The following is a 22,154-nucleotide window of genomic DNA, read 5'->3' on the forward strand; positions in this document are numbered from 1 at the left end:
AGGGTAACTCAAGTCAAAAGCTGCAGTGGCCATCTCTGCCATTCTGCCTGTCTAGGAATAAAACCAATCTGGAGAAAAAGAGCTAAGATAGCCAGAACCAGATCTGATGACACCTTTGAACACCTGAATGCAGTCATATATGAAGCCATGTCTAACTCTTAAACTCTTTAAAATTATGGTAGCCCTTTGGTTTAAGCTTGCTTTTTTTTTTTTTTTTAAGATTTTAAAAAATTTATTCATTTATGAAAGAGAGAGAGAGAGGCAGGCAGAGAAACAGGCAGAGGGAGAAGCAGGCTATATGCTGGGAGCCTGATGCGGGACTCAATCTTGGGTCTCCAGGATCATGCCCTGGGCCAAAGGCAGGTGCCAAACCGCTGAGCCACCCTGGGATCCCCTAAGCTTGCTTTAAATGGGTTTGTTTTCACAAATTAAAGTCCTTGATAATCCAGGAAGTTTAAATCACTACAATATAAGATGCGTGGGTCGTAAGAGTGGGAATTGAGTCAACTTTACATAAAATAGCCATGTTTTTGCTATGGCAAAAGGAACACTTAAGATGGGGCTGCTCTGTATCACCTTGGGAATATAACTATTGAGCAAAGACTCCCTGCCATGATGGCACAAGTTACCACTCAGAATTGGCATTCTGATGAGAAGTACATGCTTATTATATATAATTATCATCCTAATAATATGACTCTGCAACATGTTTATAGCTTACAAAGCATTTTCACATATGCAACCCTCACTGAAATCCTATGAAGTCAATGTTGTGTTTTCTTAGATTTAGGCCTTTTTCTAACAGTGTGTCAGTCATCTTTGGAAAACAATTCTTTTGGGGAGACAGATTGGGAGCAGTAGACTGTATAGACTTATTCATGCTAAAGTTTGCTATTCAATTGCATTTGACATGTTTGTTTTCCCCTCTCAGCATCTTTGGATTTTTTTTTAAGGAAGCAGCCCTTCCTCATTGCAATGTGAGTTGTTTGAGTGGGATGGGCTTCACCTGCCCCTACTCAGGGTTTTACAGGGACTCAGGCATGGTCAATGACAGGATCCCAATTCAGAGCAGTAAAAGGTTCAGTGATTGATCAGCATGATTTCAAGCAAAGCTGAGAAATAGCCTTGAGGATTTTGCTGGACTACTTAGAAATATTCTCCTTGGGATTGTAAATGCTTAGAACCACACTAACTTGGAAATGCTATAAGAATATAGCCCATATAGAAAAAAATAGAACAGAAATGGAGATAAACAGCCCTTGATCAAGCAATGCTGGGGTCTCTGGTTTCACTCCTTTGATTCCTCAGACAAGTGAACTTTTCTGACACTATAGTAATGTTTATGGGTGAATGGGGCAGGGAGTAGGGAAGAGAGTGAATTATGCACGTTTTATGTATAGTCAACTCAATCTAAGGGCAGATTATCTGGTTTATGGACTAACAGATTAAAAAATAACAAGTTACATTGTAAAAAATATATAAAGAACAATTCAATGACAACATCTGATTTTTTTTTTTGAGGGCATCAATTAGAACTACAAGGTAATCCATAGATAACATATTATATATATTACCATAAGGGCACACCCTTCCCCATTGCCAAAAAAAGCTAGGGTGAGGGACAGCTTGTGGTTCTGGATTCCAAGACTGCCCCATTGGGACTTAAAAAGAATTAGGTAAGGAAAGAGAGAAAGTGTGGATAAAGAGCTTCCAACTTGAGTCTTGTTGTGATAAAAAGTGAAAACTCATCTAGGAAAATAAAGTTGTTAGAAACTTTTAACAGACAATTAAACTAGTCAATTGTTTACCAATTTGAATACTGTTTTGTGTTCTTATACAGCATACTGTTTTAATACTTTGGGTGATGTAACATTTTCCTCCCAAAAGCCAGATGTAATTTAAAATTTACACTAAATCAGTCGACCTGATCTTACCTAGTTGCAATTGTACTTTTTAGTTACCCCTGCTAAATAAGTGGTGCCTTTTTTCCCCATTACCCCCTCTTAAATGAGTGATGCCTTCACTTGACCTGAAGACTCAACACCATTTGGTAGAAACAACCTTCTTCTACTCTTTAACTTTCTTACAGAGACATGGGCTGTGGAGGAAATTCCCAAACCCATGTCTTCAGAAGTTGTGAAGCCCAGATGAACAACTAGAAATGTGATTGGTTCCCTGAATGATATGGAAATAGTTTATAGTTGGTTTATCTTTGCCTCTTAAGATATGCTTGAATTTGGAGAACCTGGGTGGCTCAGTGGTTGAGTGTCTGCCTTTGGCTCAGGTTGTGATTCTGGGGTCCTGGCATCAAGTCCCATATCAGGCTCCCCTCTGCCTAAGTATCTGCCTCTGTCTCTCATAAATATATGAATAAAATCTTTAAAAAATGTTTAAATCAGGAAACTTTAGAAGTCGTTTACAAAATTTCTGACAATGAATATATAAACAACATCTTTATTGACAGTGGACCAATAAGAGCAGTCAAATTTAGTTTGTAGGTAACCAAAAACATTTGAAAAGCAGAACATTAAAACTTCCAAGATTCATGTTGGAGTACAGCCATACTAAACATCAAACACAAACAAAACAAATAATGAAATGTAAAGGCCAGAGTTCCCAGTGAAACTAACTTAGACCGCGTCTCATAACACTACTTAAACTGCAATTAGATTAGTAACTTGAGTCTCTGAAACTATCAGATAGTTCCTGGTTAAGTGGTACTAAGAAGGGAGAAAAGCAGATTCCCCAAGGTCTCAAGGAGGCTGTGTATGGAGCAGCACCAGAGAGAAGCAAGAGCAGGAGAAGCCCCTTTTCTATGATGCGCTAGACAGTTGGATGCTGACAGTTCTTGAACGGTAAACAAAAGCTGTAGAAGATACATTCATTCTTAAGTAATTTCTATTTGATTGATACTTAGCCACTTATTGCAGACTGAGTTTGTATCTCCCCAAATTTATCTTGAAATCGAATCACCAGAGTGATGGTATTAGGAGGCAGGGCCTTTAGAGGCTGAATGGGTCATGAGAGCAGAATTCTCAGGAATAGGGCTAGTTGCCCTTATAAAGGAGGCCCTAGAGCCCCTTTACCCTTTCACTATGCAAAGACATAAGATGGCGGCAGTCATCTTATCTTATCAGGGAGATCATTCATCTCCCTGAACCAGGGAGCAGGCCCTCAGCAGACACTGAATCTGCTGAGGCTTTGATCTTTGACTCGTTGGTCTCCAGAACTGTGAAAATGTTGTTTATAAGCCACGCAGTCACTCACTCTGAGTTATTTTGTCGTAGCACCCCAAATGGATTGATATTCCATTAAAGTACACATATATGCATATATATATATATATATATATATATATATATATATATATACACACATATACATATAGAGGCTCTCTATATAATTTACTGTGTGTGAGGTCTTTCATATGCATTGTCTTATTTAATCCTCACAACCTTATGAGAAAGGGATGATTTATTCCCATCTTATAGATAAAGACTCTGAGACTTAGAGACGGCAAGTAGTTAGATCACATAAATGCTAAGTGAGGTTGGCAAAATTCAAACTCGGCTTTGAAAAGGCCAAGTGGATCTTATTTTGCAAGTCCAATTTTGGCCCCCAAATGATGAATTTATTTTCACTCAAGTGTTTGGCATATAGAGAAACATCAAGCATTCTAGGCTTTTGGGGACATACAATCTTTGCTGCATCTACTGGACACGGCCATTGTACCACAAACAAATGTAAATGAATGAGTTTGGTTAAGACTTAACTAAACATTATTTAGAGAAACAGTCAGAAGCCTGGACTTGGTTGTGGGTGGTGGCCAGTCTGTCAGTTCCTATCTTTGAGCATGAATATGGAGTATTAAGGTGACGAGAACGAGTGCCTTTCCCTTGTTCCTGTCAGCCTCCTACCCTGACCTCTTAGACCCTGAGCCTACCCACCCACCTCCACCTCCAACATGTTTTTTGTTCCTTCCAAAACCTCTTCCCAGTCCTTTCAGCCCCATTTCCTATCATTTTCTTTGATTTCCACCATGGCTGGATTTAATCCATTTATTCTTAATGATCTTGCCCTCTACTGCCACTTCTTTAAACTCTATTCCTCTACTTCTCCTCAATAATACAACTAAGGCTTACAGAAGGAATTATAAGAAATAACAGGGATAATGGAGAGAAGGCAAGAGTATGGACTGATTGCTGAATGTTCATAAAGGATAGAATTTAGGAGAAAAATTAGAGCTCTATAACTATTTTCCTTCTAACTTTTCTACACTCTTCATAAAATAGAATAACAATAAAAATGACATTTGTATAGTGTTTTGTTAGGTATTTATTTGAACGTTTGCTTTCATGTTTCCAATACCACCACTGATTTTTGGTCACCCATGTAACTTATGTCAATTTATCATTGAGGTTTCATGCCTTTTCTACCTTCTTTAGGGCTCTGGGAAAGACCAACAAACATATAGAGAGAACAATAACAACAGAAAATGTGGTTAGACATGAAAGCCAGAGAAATGGCATGGCAACCTCTTCTTCATGGAGGGAAGCTGCTTATCCTCCAGTGAGTCACTGTCCTGTGAACTATTCTCCATATTTGACATGAAGGTTTGTCCTTGTGTCTCACAGTTGCTTCAGTTCTCCTTCTTGACTGGGACCCTAAATATAACAACACATTGAACTTATCAACTTTTCAGACCCTCAACATCCTAGGGACTTTCTCTCAAAGAGACAAAGCATAGTTTACAGAAAGCAGGATAATGTAAAGAAATGAAATCTCCCTAATACTTTATGGAAAAAACCAAAGACTCATTCAATGCCAAGGATAAGAAAAGAGGCATTTAATTGAAAACTACAGTTAAGACTTTGACCCACTCTCAACTTCAGGGCAATTCCAAGGAAGCAGAAAATGAAACTCTACATAGCAGAGGGCTAACAATTATCTAAACTTATGACCAACATAATCCATGGGAACATAACTTAGAACCTGCAATACATTCTATTTATGTTCATCAAATTAGACAGGAGCCTTTGGGGAAGCAGGGAACCCAAAGCATATTTCAACTCTTAACCTTTACATTTTATAGCTAATGTAAAAGAAAAAAAACCTCTGGAAAAATGACACTTCCTGTCCATCTGGAGCTCTACTTTGGATCCAAAGAGGAACAACTCTGTCTTCCTGATGATAAAGATAGGCGTCCTCTGCCTAACTTCACAAATAAGATTTTTCTTACAGAATGAAAAGCTATAACAGGGCTTTCATGTGACAGAGGGAGGAATAAAATTTCACAAATATAATACTGCTGCCCATTCCCAAGGATTTCTTGAATTTCCATGAAAGGGTACTTGGTAGTGATGGTGGGTGAGGGATGGGGAGCAAAATTTGAGATCTCTCACCAGCTTTCATAATAATCAAATCAGTGGATATATAAGGAGCATTCTTTCTATGGCTCAAAACTATGTGCTATGCAAATAAAAGTAGACATATACAGGATTGGTCCTTGAGCAGCATTTTACGGGTATTCCATAAAAAATTCAGGTATTTAACACAGTGATAAAGTCAACTTACATTTCTTCACATTCAGTAATTTTTCAGAGTTGCTCTTCAGTATGAATTCTTTGATGTCTGATGAGGGATGAACTGCACTTAAAGCTTTTCCCACATTCATCACATCTGTACGGCTTCTCTCCAGTATGAGTTCTCTGGTGTTGAATAAGAGCTGATGAATGAATGAAGGCTTTTCCACATTCATTACATTTGTATGGTTTCTTTCCAATATGAATTCTTTGATGTTTAGCAAAATTTGAGCTCCGGCTGAAGGTTTTCCCACATTCATTACACTCATAGGGTTTCTCTCCAGTATGAATTCTCTGATGCTGAACAAGATGTGTGCTCTGACTAAAGGTTTTTCCACATTCACTACATTCATATGGCTTTTCTCCAGTATGAACTCTCTGATGTTTAGTAAGGGATGAGCAATGGCTGAAGGCCTTCCCGCATTCCTGACATTTATAGGGTTTCTCTCCAGTATGAGTTCTTTGATGTTTAATGAGAGCTGATGAATGAATGAAAGCTTTATCACATTCATTACATTCATAAGGCTTCACTCCAGTATGAATCAACTGATGCTGCACAAGATGTGTACTTCGATTAAAACCTTTTCCACATTCATTGCATTCATAAGGTCTCTCTCCAATGTGAATTCGCTGATGTATTGCAAGGGATGAGCTTTCTGTGAAGGCTTTCTTGCATTCACTGCATTCAAAGAGAATTCTAGTATGAGTTCTCTGATGTTTAGTTAAATTAGCTCTGTGGCTAAAAGATTTCCCACATTCACTGCAGCTATAGGGCTTCTCTCCAGTATGGACTCTCTGGTGTCGAATAAGCACTGAATGGTAAGTGAAGAGTTCACCACAATCATTACATTTATGAGGTTTTTTCTCTTTACAGGTTCTTTGCTTTTTCATTAAGTTTGATTTCTGTTTCAACCTTTTTTCAAGTGTATGAAAGGCATAGGGTCCTTTGGGAGATCTGTCTTGAGTGAGAAGAACAGTTTTCTGACTAAAGTTTTTCCAATATATATCACGCTCATGATCTCTTTCTTCAGGGAGTGAATTTACATGGGTGAGCATTTCCCTCAAGTGTCTTTCCTGATTCCCTTGCTGACTCTCTAACCAATTTTCACATTCAAGAGTTGTTTCCAAGTTGGAGTCATAGACACTATTTCTTGTCAGTCTGTCTATTATTGCAGTCTGGCATGATTCTTCTTTAGAAGTATCTGGCACTGATGTTGAATCTTTGCCCTCAGGTTTAGATTCCAGGTCTGAAAGAAATTGGACATGCAAATTTCCTTTGCTTTCAGTGGTCAACAAATGACTGTTCTGTAATAGCTAATGAAGATATAAAGCATGCTTTTAAGGATTAAGTGGATTTGACTTTGTAAGATGATTTTCAAAGGGAAGCAAATGGAAGGAAACAAATGCACAATATATGTGGAAAAAATGAGTGGACCTCATTCAGGATAGTCAAGAGAGGAAAGAAGACCAGATGTAATACACAAGGAGAGATGCAGATGAAGCAATAGATCACTGGATGAGCAGGAAATGAACACTAGATCAGAAGAGGGTAGAAACAAATTGAATACTTACTGCTGTATTAAATATTTGGTTATCACTTTAGTGTAGAGGACAGTTATGATTTCTAGGTTTCCAGTCATCCAATCCTACTCATGTCCAAGTATGCATTCCACTTCCAGTTTAATCTTCCCTAACAATGTTTTTACAATACATCTCTAATAAAAAATCTTCTATGATCTCCCAAGGATATAATGGCAAATATATGAAATTATATAACACTGAGATAGCTAAAGTCTGGTAGTTATAGGTAACTGATTAAATATACAATGATGTAGACATAAAATGGAGTCTTATGCAACTTTAAAAAAAATCAGAAAGATCTCTATATATAGTATGAAGTTATCTCCATGATACATTAAATAATTTTTTAAAAAAACCAGCAAGCTGCAAGTGTGTATAGTTTGAAACTATTTATGTAGAAAAAAATGGGGAGGGGGAGATACAAATATATGTACATATTTGGTTATATTTTCAAAAATAAAGCATGGACTAATGAAATACTCATTTAAAAACGTATTAATAAAAACAGGGGAAGTATCAGAATAGAGAGGGCAGGGATGGAAGCTAGACCTCTCTAAATATATCTAATATATTAAATTTTTATATCTAATATGTAACTACTTTATGAAGCTAAAATAATTTAAAGAGTATGGTGGATCAAAGGAATGGACAGATCGGGGATCCCTGGGTGGCTCAGCGGTTTTGCACCTGCCTTTGGCCCAGGGCGCGATCCTGGAGTCCCAGGATCGAGTCTCGCGTCAGGCTCCCGGCATGAAGCCTGCTTCTCCCTCTGCCTGTGTCTCTGCCTCTCTCTCTCTCTCTCTCATAAATAAATAAATAAATAAAAATAAATCTTTAAAAAAAAAAGGAATGGACAGATCAATGAAACAGAAGAGCAACTTCAGAAATTAAATAGAGCATACACAATTAAAATAATACAAAGGTGATATTTCAGTCAACAAAAGATAATTTGTTTTCCAACAAATGGTGCTGACAACTGATTACACATTTAGAAGAAAATTAAGTTAGATCTGTCCCTCATTCTATACAGCCAAATGAATTCAATTCCTTCACGAAGCTACTCTTCTATTCATTTATTCAACAGCTATCCACTGAATATCTACCATATGCTAGGATCTGTGCTAGGCACTGGGGAAAAACACATGCACGAGTGGAGAGAGAATTCAGTCTAATATTCACAAATGGATATAAAAATGCACCTGTAGTAATTAAGTATTGAGAAATAAAAGGCAAATGACACTATGAAAAAATGTAAGATGGAAATCTAGGGAGATGAGGGGTGACTTCTCTGAGGAAGTAAAATCACTGAGCTGAAATGAAAGTAGGGTTGGAGTTCAGGTGAGTGTTGCAGGTAATCGGTACAAAAGCATGGAGGTGAGCATTTCACACAGAGGGAATGATATGAACAAAAAAACCCAAGGTGAGAGAGAGCATGAACTATGGAATCAGAATGCATGAATATAATCCCAGCTCTGCCACTTATCAGCTGTGTGACCTGGGACAAGTTATTTAACCTCTATTTCACTTTCACTACATGTGAAGATGGGCAAAAACAGTACCTACTTCATAAGGAATAATGACAACACCTACCTTAATAAGCTTTAAAGGAGTATAAACCACTAAAAAATCTGACACAGCACAAGTGCTAATGATTTGATGTACAACTGGCAGAGGCAGAAATCTCAAAGTACAGTCCATAAACCCCTGGGAAGCCAGAAGTTCAAAACTATTTTCAATTTAATGTTTAAAAGTTATTTACCTCTTTCATTGTCTTATCATTTACACTGTTACAAAAGTAATCATGTAAAACTGCTTATGACTTAGCACAAAGCAGGACAATAACAACAAACTTACTAGCAGTGGTAGTCCTCCCTGCCATGTACTCTCAGTTAAGGGGGTAAAAAAAAGCCAGTTTCATTTAAAAATGAAACATTTTTATTAATTTCAAGCCTTGACTTTTTAAAATTCTAAATTAATGAAATAGGAAATATTTATAAAGCAATTCTGTTCATAATCAAAGAATGATGGTTGTCTTGAAGAAAACCACTTATGAAATCCTTTGAGCTTGGGACTCCTGGATGTCTCAGTGGTTGAGCGTCTGCCTTTGGCTCAAGGCCTGATCCTGGGATCCGGGCTCGAGTCCCATATCGGGCTCTCTGTGAGGAGCCTGCTTCTCCCTCTGCCTATGTCTCTGCCTCTTTCTGTGTGTGTCTTATGAATAAATAAATAAATCTTAAAAAAAATAATTTGAGCTGAATTAGCTGCTTTTTCCATGGACTACAATTTTTACTTGGAAGAATGACAGATAAAATACGTTATACAAGTTGAGTGTCTGAAAGATATCTTCTCAAAAAATGAACAAAGTGAGCCTGTCACTTCAAGGAAAGTGATCAACATAATCAACAGTATCCAATAAAATTTCAGTTTTGGGGCAGAAATTAGGATTTTGGAAAACCTGTATTTGCCCTTAAGAGCTTGAGCTTCTTCATCCTTACAGATTTTCCAAATAAGATCGGTGATGATATTAAAAGTTGTGACTTAGGGATCCCTGGGTGGCGCAGCGGTTTGGCGCCTGCCTTTGGCCCAGGGCACGATCCTGGAGACCCGGGATCGAATCCCACATCAAGCTCCCGGTGCATGGAGCCTGCTTCTCCCTCTGCCTGTGTCTCTGTCTCTGTCTCTCTCTCTCTGTGACTATCATAAATAAATAAAAACTTAAAAAAAAATTTAAAAAAAAAAGTTGTGACTTAAAAAATACTGCATATAATAATGTGTCAATACTTACAAGATCTGCACAACTTGGTGAACCAGTATTTTCCAAAAGATCAATAGATTTTAACAAGAGTATGAAAAATTCATGGATCTGGTTTCAGATACCACATTATATCTATCACTAATAACACTTAACCAAGAGTACCTGCGTGGCTCAATTGGTTAAGTGTCCAACTCTAGATTTTGGTTAAGGTTATGATCTCAGAGTCCTAGGATTTAACCCCAAATTGGGCTGTGTACTCGGTGGGGAGTCTATTTGAGGATTCTCTCTCTCTGCCCCTCCCCTTGCTCACAGGCATGCATGTTCTCTCTCTAAAATAAATCAATAAATCTTAAAAAAAACAAAAACTAACACTTGCCCAGTTTTGGTTAGTATCACAACAACCAAACTTCCCTGAAAAAGCTATAAAATACTTCTCTCTTTTCCAACTATATATTGGCATGTTTTTTGTTTTAAAGATTGATTGATTGATTATTTATTTATTTATGAGAGACATAAAAGAGAAGCAGAGATGTAGACAGAGGTAGAAGCAGGCTCCTTTCAGGGAGCCTGATGCGGGAGTCAATCCTCAGGCTAGGATCATGCCATGAAGGCAGATGCTCAACCAACTGAGCCACCCAGGCATCCCTTCAGTTTTAAAGAGAGAGAGGGAGAACACATGTGAGTTGGAGGGAGGCAGAGAGGGAGAATCCTGAGCAGGTTCCACACTGGGTAGGAACTCACAACCGTGAAATCATGACCTGAACAGGAATCAAGAGTTATAGAGTTAATTAACAGCCACCCAGAAACCCCCAGGCAATCAGTTTTAAACATGCTGTATTGAGGTATCTTTAACACAAGCACATGGAGACATCAAATAGTTACACACATGTTTATAACAGGAGGCTGAAGGAGATATCTCAGCTGGAAATAAAAATTTGGGATCCATCTAGGTAGAGATGGCCATTTGGTTGTAGGAGAAAGCAGAGGCTGCAAACAGGTGACCAGTGGGGCAAATCTGACCCTCAGGCTTGTTTTGTTTGGCCCACACTATTTATACAAATTTTTGAGATTAGTGACAACATTTAAAAATGGGGAGATTTCACAAAGAAATTCAAATTTTGGGTTTCTCTTGAAAAAAGCTAGAAGCATACTGAATGACAACAACCAATTGGACCAAAGATTAGGCAACTACAGCTTGCTATTTTTTTTATTTAATATTTTATTTATTTATTCATGAGAAACACACAGAGAGGCAAAGACACAGGCAGAGGGAAAAGCAGGCTCCATGCAGGAAGCCTGATGTGGGACTTGATCTCGGAACTCTGGGATCATGCCCTGAGCCAAAGGCAGATGCTTAACCACTGAGCCACCCAGGTGTCCCCAGCTTGCTATTTTTTTTAAATAAAGTTTTATTGGAACACAACCATACCCATTCATTTATGATCCGTCTATGATTGTTTTCCACACTACCATGGAAGACTGAGTAGTTGCAACAGAGGCCGTATGTCTTACAAAGCCTAAGTTATTTACTGTCTAGCCCTTTACATAAAAAACTGTGCCAGCTCTAGAGCTAGAGCTAACGGAGTAATGGCTACTCCTTTCATTAAAGGCATGTGTTCTTCTAGTTTACAGTCCATCCTGCTTACCCTGGTTGCTTCGCTCAAGTATCTTACCTGCTTTTCCATGTAGACACTCAAGTTTACGATTCCAAGTATATATAGAGATGAGAGATTAAAACCAAGCCTTAAACGATTCATATATTCAATTGTTCAGAAAAGAAAGCTAAGAAGATACAACCAGAGAAGCAGCCATTCCAAATGGATTAAGGATTTTTAAAAAATGAAAGGACAAATATAAAGAAGAGAACTAAAGCAAATATTTTTTTAATCTTGGAGGGAGAGCTTCCTAAGTACTAATCAAAAATCAAAAAATGTAGAAGATTGTAATGCATTAAATTTGTACATTAATGAGCACAGCAAAACTGAAGAGCAAAAACTAGAAAAAAATGTCTGACAAGGAATCAATGCCTCGTGTATGAAGAGTTCTAGATCATTCAGAAAATGGCAGTATCTCCCACAAAAAAGGGGTGGAAGGGTGGTGAATAGTCAAACTGACAAAAACTGAGAAGCCTACAAGAGGAAACAGATATATCTATAATCACAGGAGGGATTTTAAAACCCAGTATTCCAAAGAACAAGAAGACTGTAAAAAGCAGAATATTAAAGCAAGATTTCCTTTTAGAGATATACATACTATAAAATATAATACTTAAAACAATGTGTTATTGCAGCATAGACGACAAAGCAGAAAGCCTAAAAACAGACCAAAGTATATATAGGACCAGGGTTTACCAGAGATAGTGTTACAAATCAAAGTCTATAAACATAGACTTCAGTGCAGCACAGGGAGAGGGAGATGCAGGCTGCCTGCTGAGCAGGGAGCAGGACTCGGGCTTGATCTCTGGGATCATGACCCAAGCCAAAGGCATATGTTTAGTCGACTGAGCCACCCACGTGTCCCTACAATGTGAAATTGAAAAAAAAAATTGCATTACAAAATAAAAAGTATAACCTAATACTATACATACGTTACTGTTCTTTGACATGCATATATGTATGTGTGTATACACACACATTACAATGATTTACCCCAACCCAAGCAGAGGGAGGAGAGAATCTCAAGCATACTCTGCACTGACTGCAGAGCCCAACATGGGGCTTGATCCCACGACCCTAAGATCATGACCTGAACTGAAATCAAGAGTCACACTTAATCAACTGAGCCACCTGGGTGCCCCAACATTTTTTATTTCTTAAAAAGATACACACCTATAAGAATGGCTTCAATGGAGCAATCAGACAATATTATGGAGCCACTCCCATAATCACATACTCTGCTAGTGGGAGTATAATTGTAACTCAGGACAATGACTTTGGAAGTCTGGCAATATCTACCAAAAGTAAACATGCATCTACCCCAGGATCCAACAATTCTACCTGCGTATTATCCAACAGAAATGCATATCCAGGCACACCTTGCTTTTATTCTGTTCTTTACTATGCTTTGCAGATACTGTGTTTTTTGTTTTACAAATTGAAAGTTTGTAGCAAACCTGCATCAAGCAAGTTTACCTACTCCATTTTCCTAAGGATTTGCTCACTTTGTGTCTGTGTCACATACTTGCAATATTTTAAACGTTTTCATTATCATTATATTTATTATGGTGACCTGTGATCAGTGGTTATGACTTGCTGAAAGCTCAGATGACAGTTAACATTTTTTTTTTAGAGAGAGTGTGCACAAGAGACAGTGGTGGTGGGGCAGAGGGAGAGAGAGAATCTTAAGCAGGCTCCAAGCTGAGCTTAGGGCTTGGAGCCTGACATGGAGCTCGATCTCATGACTGTGATCATGACCTGAGCCGAAATCAAGAGTCAGACACTTAACTGACTGAGCCACCCAGGCACCCCGACAGTTAGCATTTTTTTAACAATATGTTTTAATTAAGGTAGGTACATTGGTTTTGTTTAGACATTATGGTTATTATATATTTGATAAGCTACAGCATAGTATAAAAATAACTTTTCTGTACAACGGGAAACCAAAAAATTCATTTGACTTCCTTTTTTGCAGTACTTACTTTACTCTGGTGGTCTGAAACCAAACCCACACTATCTCCAAGGTATGCCTGTATGTTTGCCAGAAAACATATGAAAGAATATACATAGCAGCACTATTAATATAGCCCCAAACTGGAAACCGCCCAGATACCGAACTCAAGAGATGGATAAGGTGGTATACTGACATAATGAAACACTGTACAACAAAGAGAATGAACAACTACATGCAATGACATGTAATGACACAGTAATGTTTAGTGAAGAAAGCCAGACATTAGAACATACAGTATGGTTCTGTTTATATGAAGTTCAAGAACAGTCAAAACTAATCTATGGTGATAGAAGTTAGGATAAGGTTACCCTTGGAAGGAATGAAGTGACAAGAGTACTGGTAGGCTGGTAAGGTTGCTTCCTGATCTGGGCACTAGTTACATGAATGTGTTCATTTGTGAAAATTCACAGAACTGTACAGTTATGGGACGTCTGGGTGGCTCCATGGTTGAGCATCTGCCTTCTGCTCAGGTCATGATCCTGGGGTCCTGGGATTAAGTCCCACATTGGGCTCCCCGCAGGGAGCCTGCTTCTTCCTCTACCTATGTCTCTGCCTCTCTGTGTCTCTCATGAATAAATAAACTGCACAGTTATGATATTTTTATTTTATATTGCAAAACAAAGGAAAGAAACACAGGCAAAATAAACAAAATATTAGCACATGTTTAATTTTGACAGTGAATACGTATGTGTTACTTTTTTTTCTCAAATTTTATGTTATTTAAAATGCTATATCATGTAAACTAAGACCTTTAAACAAATAAAAGCACAAAAGCATTTCTAACATTCTGTGTTAAGCACTGAAAAGTACCATCTTTTCACTGTCCTGTGGGGGCTATTATTTCTGAACACTCCCACGCATCTGACTCACCTGAATAGCTGCTTTTGGGGGTTTTCCTCTCAAGCATCAACGGTTCTTTTCCATTCTCCAAATTGTAGTTGTCAGGTTTGGAGACTGGAAGCCCTGCTCATTTAAAAAAAGAGAACAATAACAAAAAGAAAGGACTTAAACTATTTGTGATGGGCACAATGATCTTTCTACAGCAGAGACCCAAATCTGTGTTCTACAAAGATAGGATATTATAGGAAGATCAAGAATAAGGGAGGATGGGTCTCTGAATGAAGCTTAAAATACCTGCAGCAAGAGCCTGGGTCTGGTTAAGGAGCTTACATGCATTGGTAAAGGCAAGTGTTTTTGTCTGTCAGAAAGGAAGAGAATATCCCAGGGCACCTGGCTGGCTGGGTCCACGAAGCATGTGACTCAACCTCAGGGTCATGAGTTCAAATCTCACACTGAGTGTAGATCTTACTTTAAAAGAGAGAGAGAGAGAATTTCTCTTTATTTCTCTATCAAGGAAGTTCCAGGGAGACACTGCAGGTGAGTCCTTAGCATAAGAAGAAACAGAAAAAGTGGGGCCCTCAGTGGCAGCACCAAAAAATTATGACTGTGGTGACTAGTTTTTGTCTTCTAATGGTTTTACCCTTTCTTCCTTCTTTAGGTACCAGAATCCACTTTCTTAGGGAATTGATTACATAAGCACAAAATTAATTCAAGGCAAATGACAGTAACAAATTAAGGATACGAATATAATTTATAAATGTTCATGTGTAAATATCACTGGGAGAAGTTAACATTGTTCCTTCCACTGCCCTATGAAACCATACATGTGAGCACACACGCACACACCCCTGACACAAAGGTGAGCACAAAATCCACATGGCCAGAAAGCACTCTAACTGGAATAATCGTGTAACCTTAGAGCTGCCAATGGCCATCTCTGCCACATGGGGAGATCCTAAGAATAAGGCTAATACAGGGAAAAGCCAAGCCACATGATTAAAAAATAAATAAAGGAAATTTCTGTCAATACACATGATTGCCTAAATCAAAATTTTTATCCTGTCAGTGTGAATTAGGTTTCTATCATTTGAATCCAAAGAATTTTGATACAAAACAAGCATAGACATTTTACCAAGAACCTAGGGCAGAAACAGATTTTCTCTGGGCCCAAAGGGATCAATATGTTATGATTTCTGAATGCGAATGTGAAGGTTTTTAAGCTATTTCACTTCCAATAAAGTAATGATGTCCCCGTAAGTAGATTCCAGAGTCATAAGGAGAACCCATCCTTACAAAGTGAAACCAGGTTCCTATAGTTCTCCAGCATCACCTCCCTTTGTGCAGGGTCCAGCTTCCCCCACTCCTCTGGGGTAAAGTCCATGGCCACATCCTTGAATGTCACTGGTGCCTAAGACACAAACATACTTTTGTTCACCATCTCTCAACAGACTCAATTTCACCCCCCTAGTTTCTGCTGCCCCTAGAGTAGATGCATAAGACATATACCTCGGATGGGAAATGACTGATAAATGACAAGCATTCTAATGTATTTGGATTTGGAATACTCTATGAAGTCACTGGGTGCCAATTATGTGCCAGGCATACTGTCCTGAAGTCAGCATGAGAACTGAAAAAAGTAAGACTATGGTGCTTCTCCATTGAGACTATCATTTTTCAGGGGAATAAAGAGTTAAAACACGAACCAAAGAGTCAATAATGTAGTTTGGCACAGTAAACAATGTGGGCAGAGGAAAAAGGCATGTTTGTATAATTCTCCCTGTGAGTTGATTTAACCAATCAGAAGATGAATTGAAATACAGAACTTGCAAATGAAGAAGTCATGGAATGAAAAGACAGGCAGGAAGTACCAAATCCAGTTAAACACGGAATTCAAAGTAAAAAGCATTAAACTGGACAGGAGCAAATTAATTGAAGGTACGGATACAACTTTTAAACATTCATGTGTAAACATAGTATTAAGTTTATATAACACAAAATATATAAAAGCTATAATAAATTATAATAAGATAAATGTTAACTTTTAGAGGATCTAAAATGGAGAGTACGTGAAAAATCTTTTTACTATTTACAACATTTCTTTAAGTCTAAATAATTTCAAAATAAAATGCCCAAAGTGGAAATAATCTGAGATTTATGTAACAAGAATCAAAAAGTAAGAATCATCCTTGGAAAATAAATTATAAAAATCATAAAGTAGTCACTAAGTAGAAAAGATATTATGAGGAAAAAAATGACCTCGATCCTACAACCTGCAAAAATGACACTCAATAGGAATTAATTTCCAAACCACTAAAAGAAAAAAATGAACTATTGTACAAAAGCCAGAAAACAAAAGAAGATATAAAGAAAGCATAATAAACAGAACTATAAAAATCACATGGCAAGAAAAACTTGAAACATACAATTACTGTGAATTAAATAATTTATCTTATAAAAAGGTGTTTTTTTGGTTGAGTTGTTTTTGTTGTTGTTGTTGTGTTTTTGTTTTTTGTTTTTTTGTTTTTTTTTTTTGCCACATCCTATTTACAGAAAGGACACTTAAACAAAAATCCCAAAGTTGGGGGTGAGAGGGAAGTGGATAGAGATATACAACAAACTGTTATCCTCAGTAGGGAGAGGTGGAGGACTGAATTTGGGGAGGTAAGTAATATTATCTTTCTCTTTATGTATGTCTGTGCTATTCACCTAGTTATAGTGAGCAAGTTTTATTTATTTATTTTTTAAGATTTTATTCATTTATTCATGAGAGACACACACAGAGAGAGGGGGGCAGAGACACAGGCAGAGGGAGAAGCAGGCTTCATGCAAGGAGCAAAATGCAGGGCTCAAACCCCAGGAATCCGAGATCATGATCATCCGAGATCATCACGCTCAACCGCTGACCCACCCACGTGTCCCCTGTTTTAAAACTTTAATATCCTAAAAAATCTAATAAGATAAAGCTAAATGAAAAAAAGAAAAAAAGCCCAGGCAAATTCCTATTAGAAAGATAGTTGTTACCATCAAACAAAATCTAATGCACTAATGCATTACCAAAGACAGTTTTTAAATTTCTATAAAAGGTTTAATCTACCCCAAAGCTATGACAGTCTTTTTTTTTTTTTTTAAGATTATATTTATTTATTCATGAGAGACAGAGAGAGAGAGAGAGAGGCAGAGACATAGGCAGAGGGAGAAGCAGGCTCCTCACAGGGCGCCCGGATGTGGGACTCAATCCCCAGACTGGGGATCACACCCTGAGCAAAAGGCAGATGCTCAATCGCTGAGCCATCCAGGCGCCCCAGCAGTCTTAAATCCATTTTCAAAATGCTGAAATGTAGAAAGCGTTCACCCTTCCTCCAGTATTTATACCTTGATTTTCCTCTGGCTGCTACACTTGGCTACTGTTAGTAGAGTTCAGGTAGTACTAATGCCATCTGACTTATGGGTGGGATGTGTGTTTGTAGGAGTGTGTGCAGGTAAATTCCCTAGATTGAACCAATTAATTAGAGAATTACCACCATATTTGGCCAATAGTGGTACCAGAATGCGCCTAATGGCCGTCAAAGAGTTAATTCCAGGACTTGGGCTGGAATGACTAGGAGAGATGTATTTTTTCCCCGGTCTTCAACATGGGAAGATGTATGCCAAAATTTATTAAGAACATGCACAAGGGCAAAAAGCCTGCTTGAGTGCAAAATCTAATGAGAGAAAAAAAAAAGTCCATGAAATAGAGAGAATAGGTTCTAATATAGCTGTCTGGGTTTTATTTCTAGGGACACCTGGATTTTTCACTTACATTAGTCAATAACTCTTTCTGCTTAAGCCAGTGTGAATTTTCATGAGCTGCAACTTAAAACTTCTTGACTAAGACAGTCTCTAATACTCATGTAAGGTAGTTTAGAAACCAATGAAAATAAGCAAGTATATAAGGATCCTGAGAAGGAGTGCCTGGCTGGCTTAGTAAGAAGAGTGCGCAAGATTCTTGATGTTGGGGTCGTGAGTTTGAGCCCCATGGTGGGTGTGGAGATTGCTTAAATAAATAAAAAACTTTAAAAAGGATCCTGAGAAGTCACTTTTCAAACAGTACCAATGTGCTATGTCTACTTTTTACGCTCTGCATTACAGCAGCAAAAAGAAAGGCTAATTGAGGTATGCCACACACATTATGGAGAGTTCTCTTCTACCCAACTTTTTTTTTTTAATAATTCTATTTTTTTTAAGATTTTGTTTATTTATTCACGAGAGACACAGAGCATGCGAGAGAGAGGCAGAGACACAGGCGGAGAAGCAGGCTCCATGCAGGGAGCCCGATGTGGAATTCGATCCTGGGTCTTCAGGATCAAGAACTGAGCTGAAGGTGGAGCTAAACCGCTGAGCCACCTGGGCTGCCCCCAATTTGTTTTAATAACAATTTTCAAATACACAAAAAGTTGAGAGACTAACACACTATTCACCCATATAGAACAACCACCACTCAAATTCAACAGTTCTTGATATATTCTCTTGGGGAGAGGAGGATTGGAAAATAAGCTGCAGACTTAATCTTCACCTCTAAAATACTTCAGCATTCATCATCTTGGAGGGCTGGATTCTTACTCTTTAAATTAAACCTTTCATAGGCTTTCCCTTTCTAGCACTTTTTGAACTATTTGAGTGCTTTTCATTAATTCACTCCAGCATTTAATGCGCTTTCTTAAATTTCTATTTTAACAGTCACATGTCTGTTGTCTCCCCTAGACAAACACCTATTTTAATAGGTATGTACCACATTTTCTTTTAAAACAGTCTCCTATGTTATTCAAGCAGAGAAATAAGCGTAGAAGTTCAAAGAAGGGCAATGCTTTCTACTGAATGACAATAAATCCTAGGCGCAGAAGGTACTATGGGTAAGTAGAAGACATTTTCTACTGAGTCCATCAGATAACCAAGTAGTCTCTTAGAACTGGAACTCTCTAAATGGGCTCTAGTGGACAAAGAAACTCGACATCAAAAGCAACGGAGTGTGGGGCGCCTGGGTGGCTCAGTGGTTGAATATCTCCCTTTGACTCAGGTTGTGATCCCGGGGTCCTGGGATTGAGTCTTTCACCAGGTTCCTCACAGGGAGCCTGCTTCTCCCTCTGCCTGTGTCTCTGCCTCTCTGTGTCTCTCATGTATAAATAAATAAAATCTTTAAAAAACAAACAAGGCAAAAACAAACAAACAAAGGAGTGCATCTGTACCCCGAGAAATAAGGGGGTATTTTCAATAATCAGTAGAGACTCACACTTACCTGGGATCTAGCCGTGAGGCGCAGAGATGCCACTTCTCCCTCTTCTGTGCTCTGTTCTTGGGAAAAGGGAGAATCCTGGGAAGACAGAGCTAAGAGCAAAAAAGCAGTAATGATGGGGCCTAGATCCATCTAGTGACTAATATTTACAAGTCTCAAATCGCGTCCACCTACAAACATTAATGAAAGGGAGTCCTCAAACAATCCAAGATCCAGGATCGTGGAGAATGTCCAGAAGTATTGCTACTCAGGACTTATATTCACTCAGTTGCTATAGTTATAAGACATTCTGGAAGATGGCACTCTCTGATCTAGAAATCAAACCAAGTTTTCTCCCTGAGAAATACTGAACTCTCCCTGCTCTTAATGTACACACCAGAAAAACAGGCTCAAGAGTTTTCAAAAATCACCCTCCAAGCTATTTAAAAGAAGACTGCTCTATCCCACCTACAAATAATTATCATTGAGTCTGCGGTGCAATCTAGAAATCTAACAGGCGCCCAGGAAGGTAATTCTGATGTAGGAGGTCACAGACCAAACTTCAACAAAGACTGCTCTAGTAGAACTGGAAGTCAGCCACCGATTTCTGGGCCTATTTCCTCCTATATAACACAAAAAAGTATTTGTTGAAATCATATGGTTGTTGCGCAAAGTGGCGTAAAAGGTGCAGATTTTTTTTTTTTTTTTTTTTTTGCCAACCAAAAAGCTAAATTCTCAGACTCACGTTTGGAGGCTAGGATGGTATAATCATCTGGGAGGAAGAACGTGTGAGAAAAAGTAATCAAGGCTACGCTCACGCCTTAGAAGCTAACATTCCGCTCGCATCTGAGGGGTGGCTTTGAAGGGTCTATTGTGCGCCCAGCTGGAGAGGCAAGCGGGGTGGATCCCACACCAAGCCCTTCATGCTCTCTCTCTCAAAGAGCCCTTCGGTCCCCCAGACAAAGGAGACGGACAGCACTCTCCGCCAAGAGCCACCTCCTGTGAGGCAACTGATTTCCCTCCAAGAGGAAAGAATTTCGCACAAGTTCAACACTTGAGCAACTCTTACCTGTCTTCTCGGGCATGTCGGCCACGTCGGTCTCCATCATCACCCCTGCTCCCGGTTCTGAATATTCTGATCTCCCCCCTCCCCAGTTCAGACTTGTCCGAGCGGAATGGTGAGAAGCTCCCGCGGCCTCGTCGTCCTCCGTCCTGCCTTCCCTCCGGGGGCTCTGCTGGGAGGCTTCAATCAGGTGCGGTCGGGTTCCTTCTTCACTCTCGAGCCTGGCGCGGTGCTACGAGGCTGGAACCTGAAAACCCGGGGACAGCATCCCTGAGGCTCGGTGCCAGGTGCCTGTCCCTGCCGCTTGCAGCTGTCCCTGGGGGCACCGAGCGGCTGCAAGGGACCAGCCAGGTACCCGGCGCGCACACAAACCCCGCTGCGCTCGGGCTCTCCCCCGAAGCCCCGCGCCGGCCCCGCGCCCCGCCCGTCGCGCCGCCGCCCGCACCGCGCTCGCACCCGCGTCCCGGGGAGGCGGCAGCCGCGAGACAGATTCGGGCCGGGGCGCAAAGAGATGGTGCTCGTGGTCCGCCCTCGAGGCCCCTTCCACAAACGCGCACTCCAGCCCCGACTCGGCACGACCTGACGCCCCAGGGGGCCACCATCTAGTCTGAGCGGAGAAGAGCGCCATGGGAACGGCCAACTCACCTCCCATCCCGGGCCTGACAAAGGCTACGAACTTCTTGGGCCAGCTCGGAGTCGCGCATGCGTAAGAAGGAGAGGGGCAAGGCTGGCAGGCCTCCGCCAGGCCCGGAACTACGAATCCCAGAAGCCCCTGGGCGTTGCCAGACTCCGTTTCTCCGCAGGTGGGAGCACACGTGGCGCGGTTGGGAGAATCGAAGGAGCTGTGGGCTCCTTCCCTCTCGCGAGAGTATCGGGCCGCATCGCGGGTGTCGGATTCACCCAAGGGAGAGCGCGAACCCCAGAGGCACGGAGTCGGGTCGGTGCTGGTACCCGCGCTTTGTCTACTCGTGGGACTGCAGCTCCGTGCTTAGCGTTGCTGAGGAGTTCGACCCTAATGATTCAACTATAAGATCTATTAGAGTATATGGCTTTTCCCATCTTTCTGTCCTCCCCAAACTCATCCTTTGCCTTCAAACAACCTGAAAGGTGTATTTTTGGGAGCAGCGGGACGTGTACCCAAACCGATGCTCGTGCATCCATCCATACACCGCTTTCTAATACTGAAAATTAACCCGTGTGAGATAGATGAGTTGAAAAGACTCAGCCAGTTTCAGCAGATTGGAGCAGCAGATTCTTTGCAGCCATAAAAATTAATCTAAATTTATCAAAAGAGGCTGTTGGCTCAACGGAGCATAGTTAGTCTCTAGTTATGGTCTTGCACGAACCCACCCGCCCCAAACTCTAAAACATCCAAACTGCCCTAACTCTTCTCAGTGAATGATTTTCACTGTCTGC

The 22,154-nt window shown here is 39.8% G+C and overlaps 1 protein-coding gene across 9 annotated transcripts in view; it reads right to left on the minus strand.

Annotated features, from left to right (window-relative positions):
• ZNF286A (zinc finger protein 286A) overlaps positions 1-22,154 on the minus strand; it is a 78,637-nt gene that overhangs the window by 25,293 nt on the left and 31,190 nt on the right. For 3 of the 9 annotated variants that reach the window (XM_072821034.1, XM_072821035.1, XM_072821033.1), the window contains 6 exons: positions 20,745-20,985; positions 19,700-19,788; positions 15,721-15,835; positions 14,458-14,550; positions 5,575-6,829; positions 2,425-4,664 (listed from right to left, as the gene is read on the minus strand). In XM_072821034.1, the coding sequence (XP_072677135.1) occupies positions 5,598-6,829; positions 14,458-14,550; positions 15,721-15,835; positions 19,700-19,788; positions 20,745-20,784 (1,569 nt within the window). In that variant the 5' untranslated portion in view covers positions 20,785-20,985 and the 3' untranslated portion in view covers positions 2,425-4,664; positions 5,575-5,597. Of the gene's footprint in view, positions 1-2,424; positions 4,665-5,574; positions 6,830-14,457; positions 14,551-15,720; positions 15,836-19,699; positions 19,789-20,744; positions 20,986-21,194; positions 21,339-22,154 lie in introns of those variants that run through there. The other 6 variants (XM_072821037.1, XM_072821042.1, XM_072821039.1 and 3 more) reach the window with 6 other exon arrangements.

This window comes from Canis lupus, chromosome 3 (assembly GCF_048164855.1).
Source record: "Canis lupus baileyi chromosome 3, mCanLup2.hap1, whole genome shotgun sequence".
Taxonomy (NCBI): domain Eukaryota; kingdom Metazoa; phylum Chordata; class Mammalia; order Carnivora; family Canidae; genus Canis; species Canis lupus.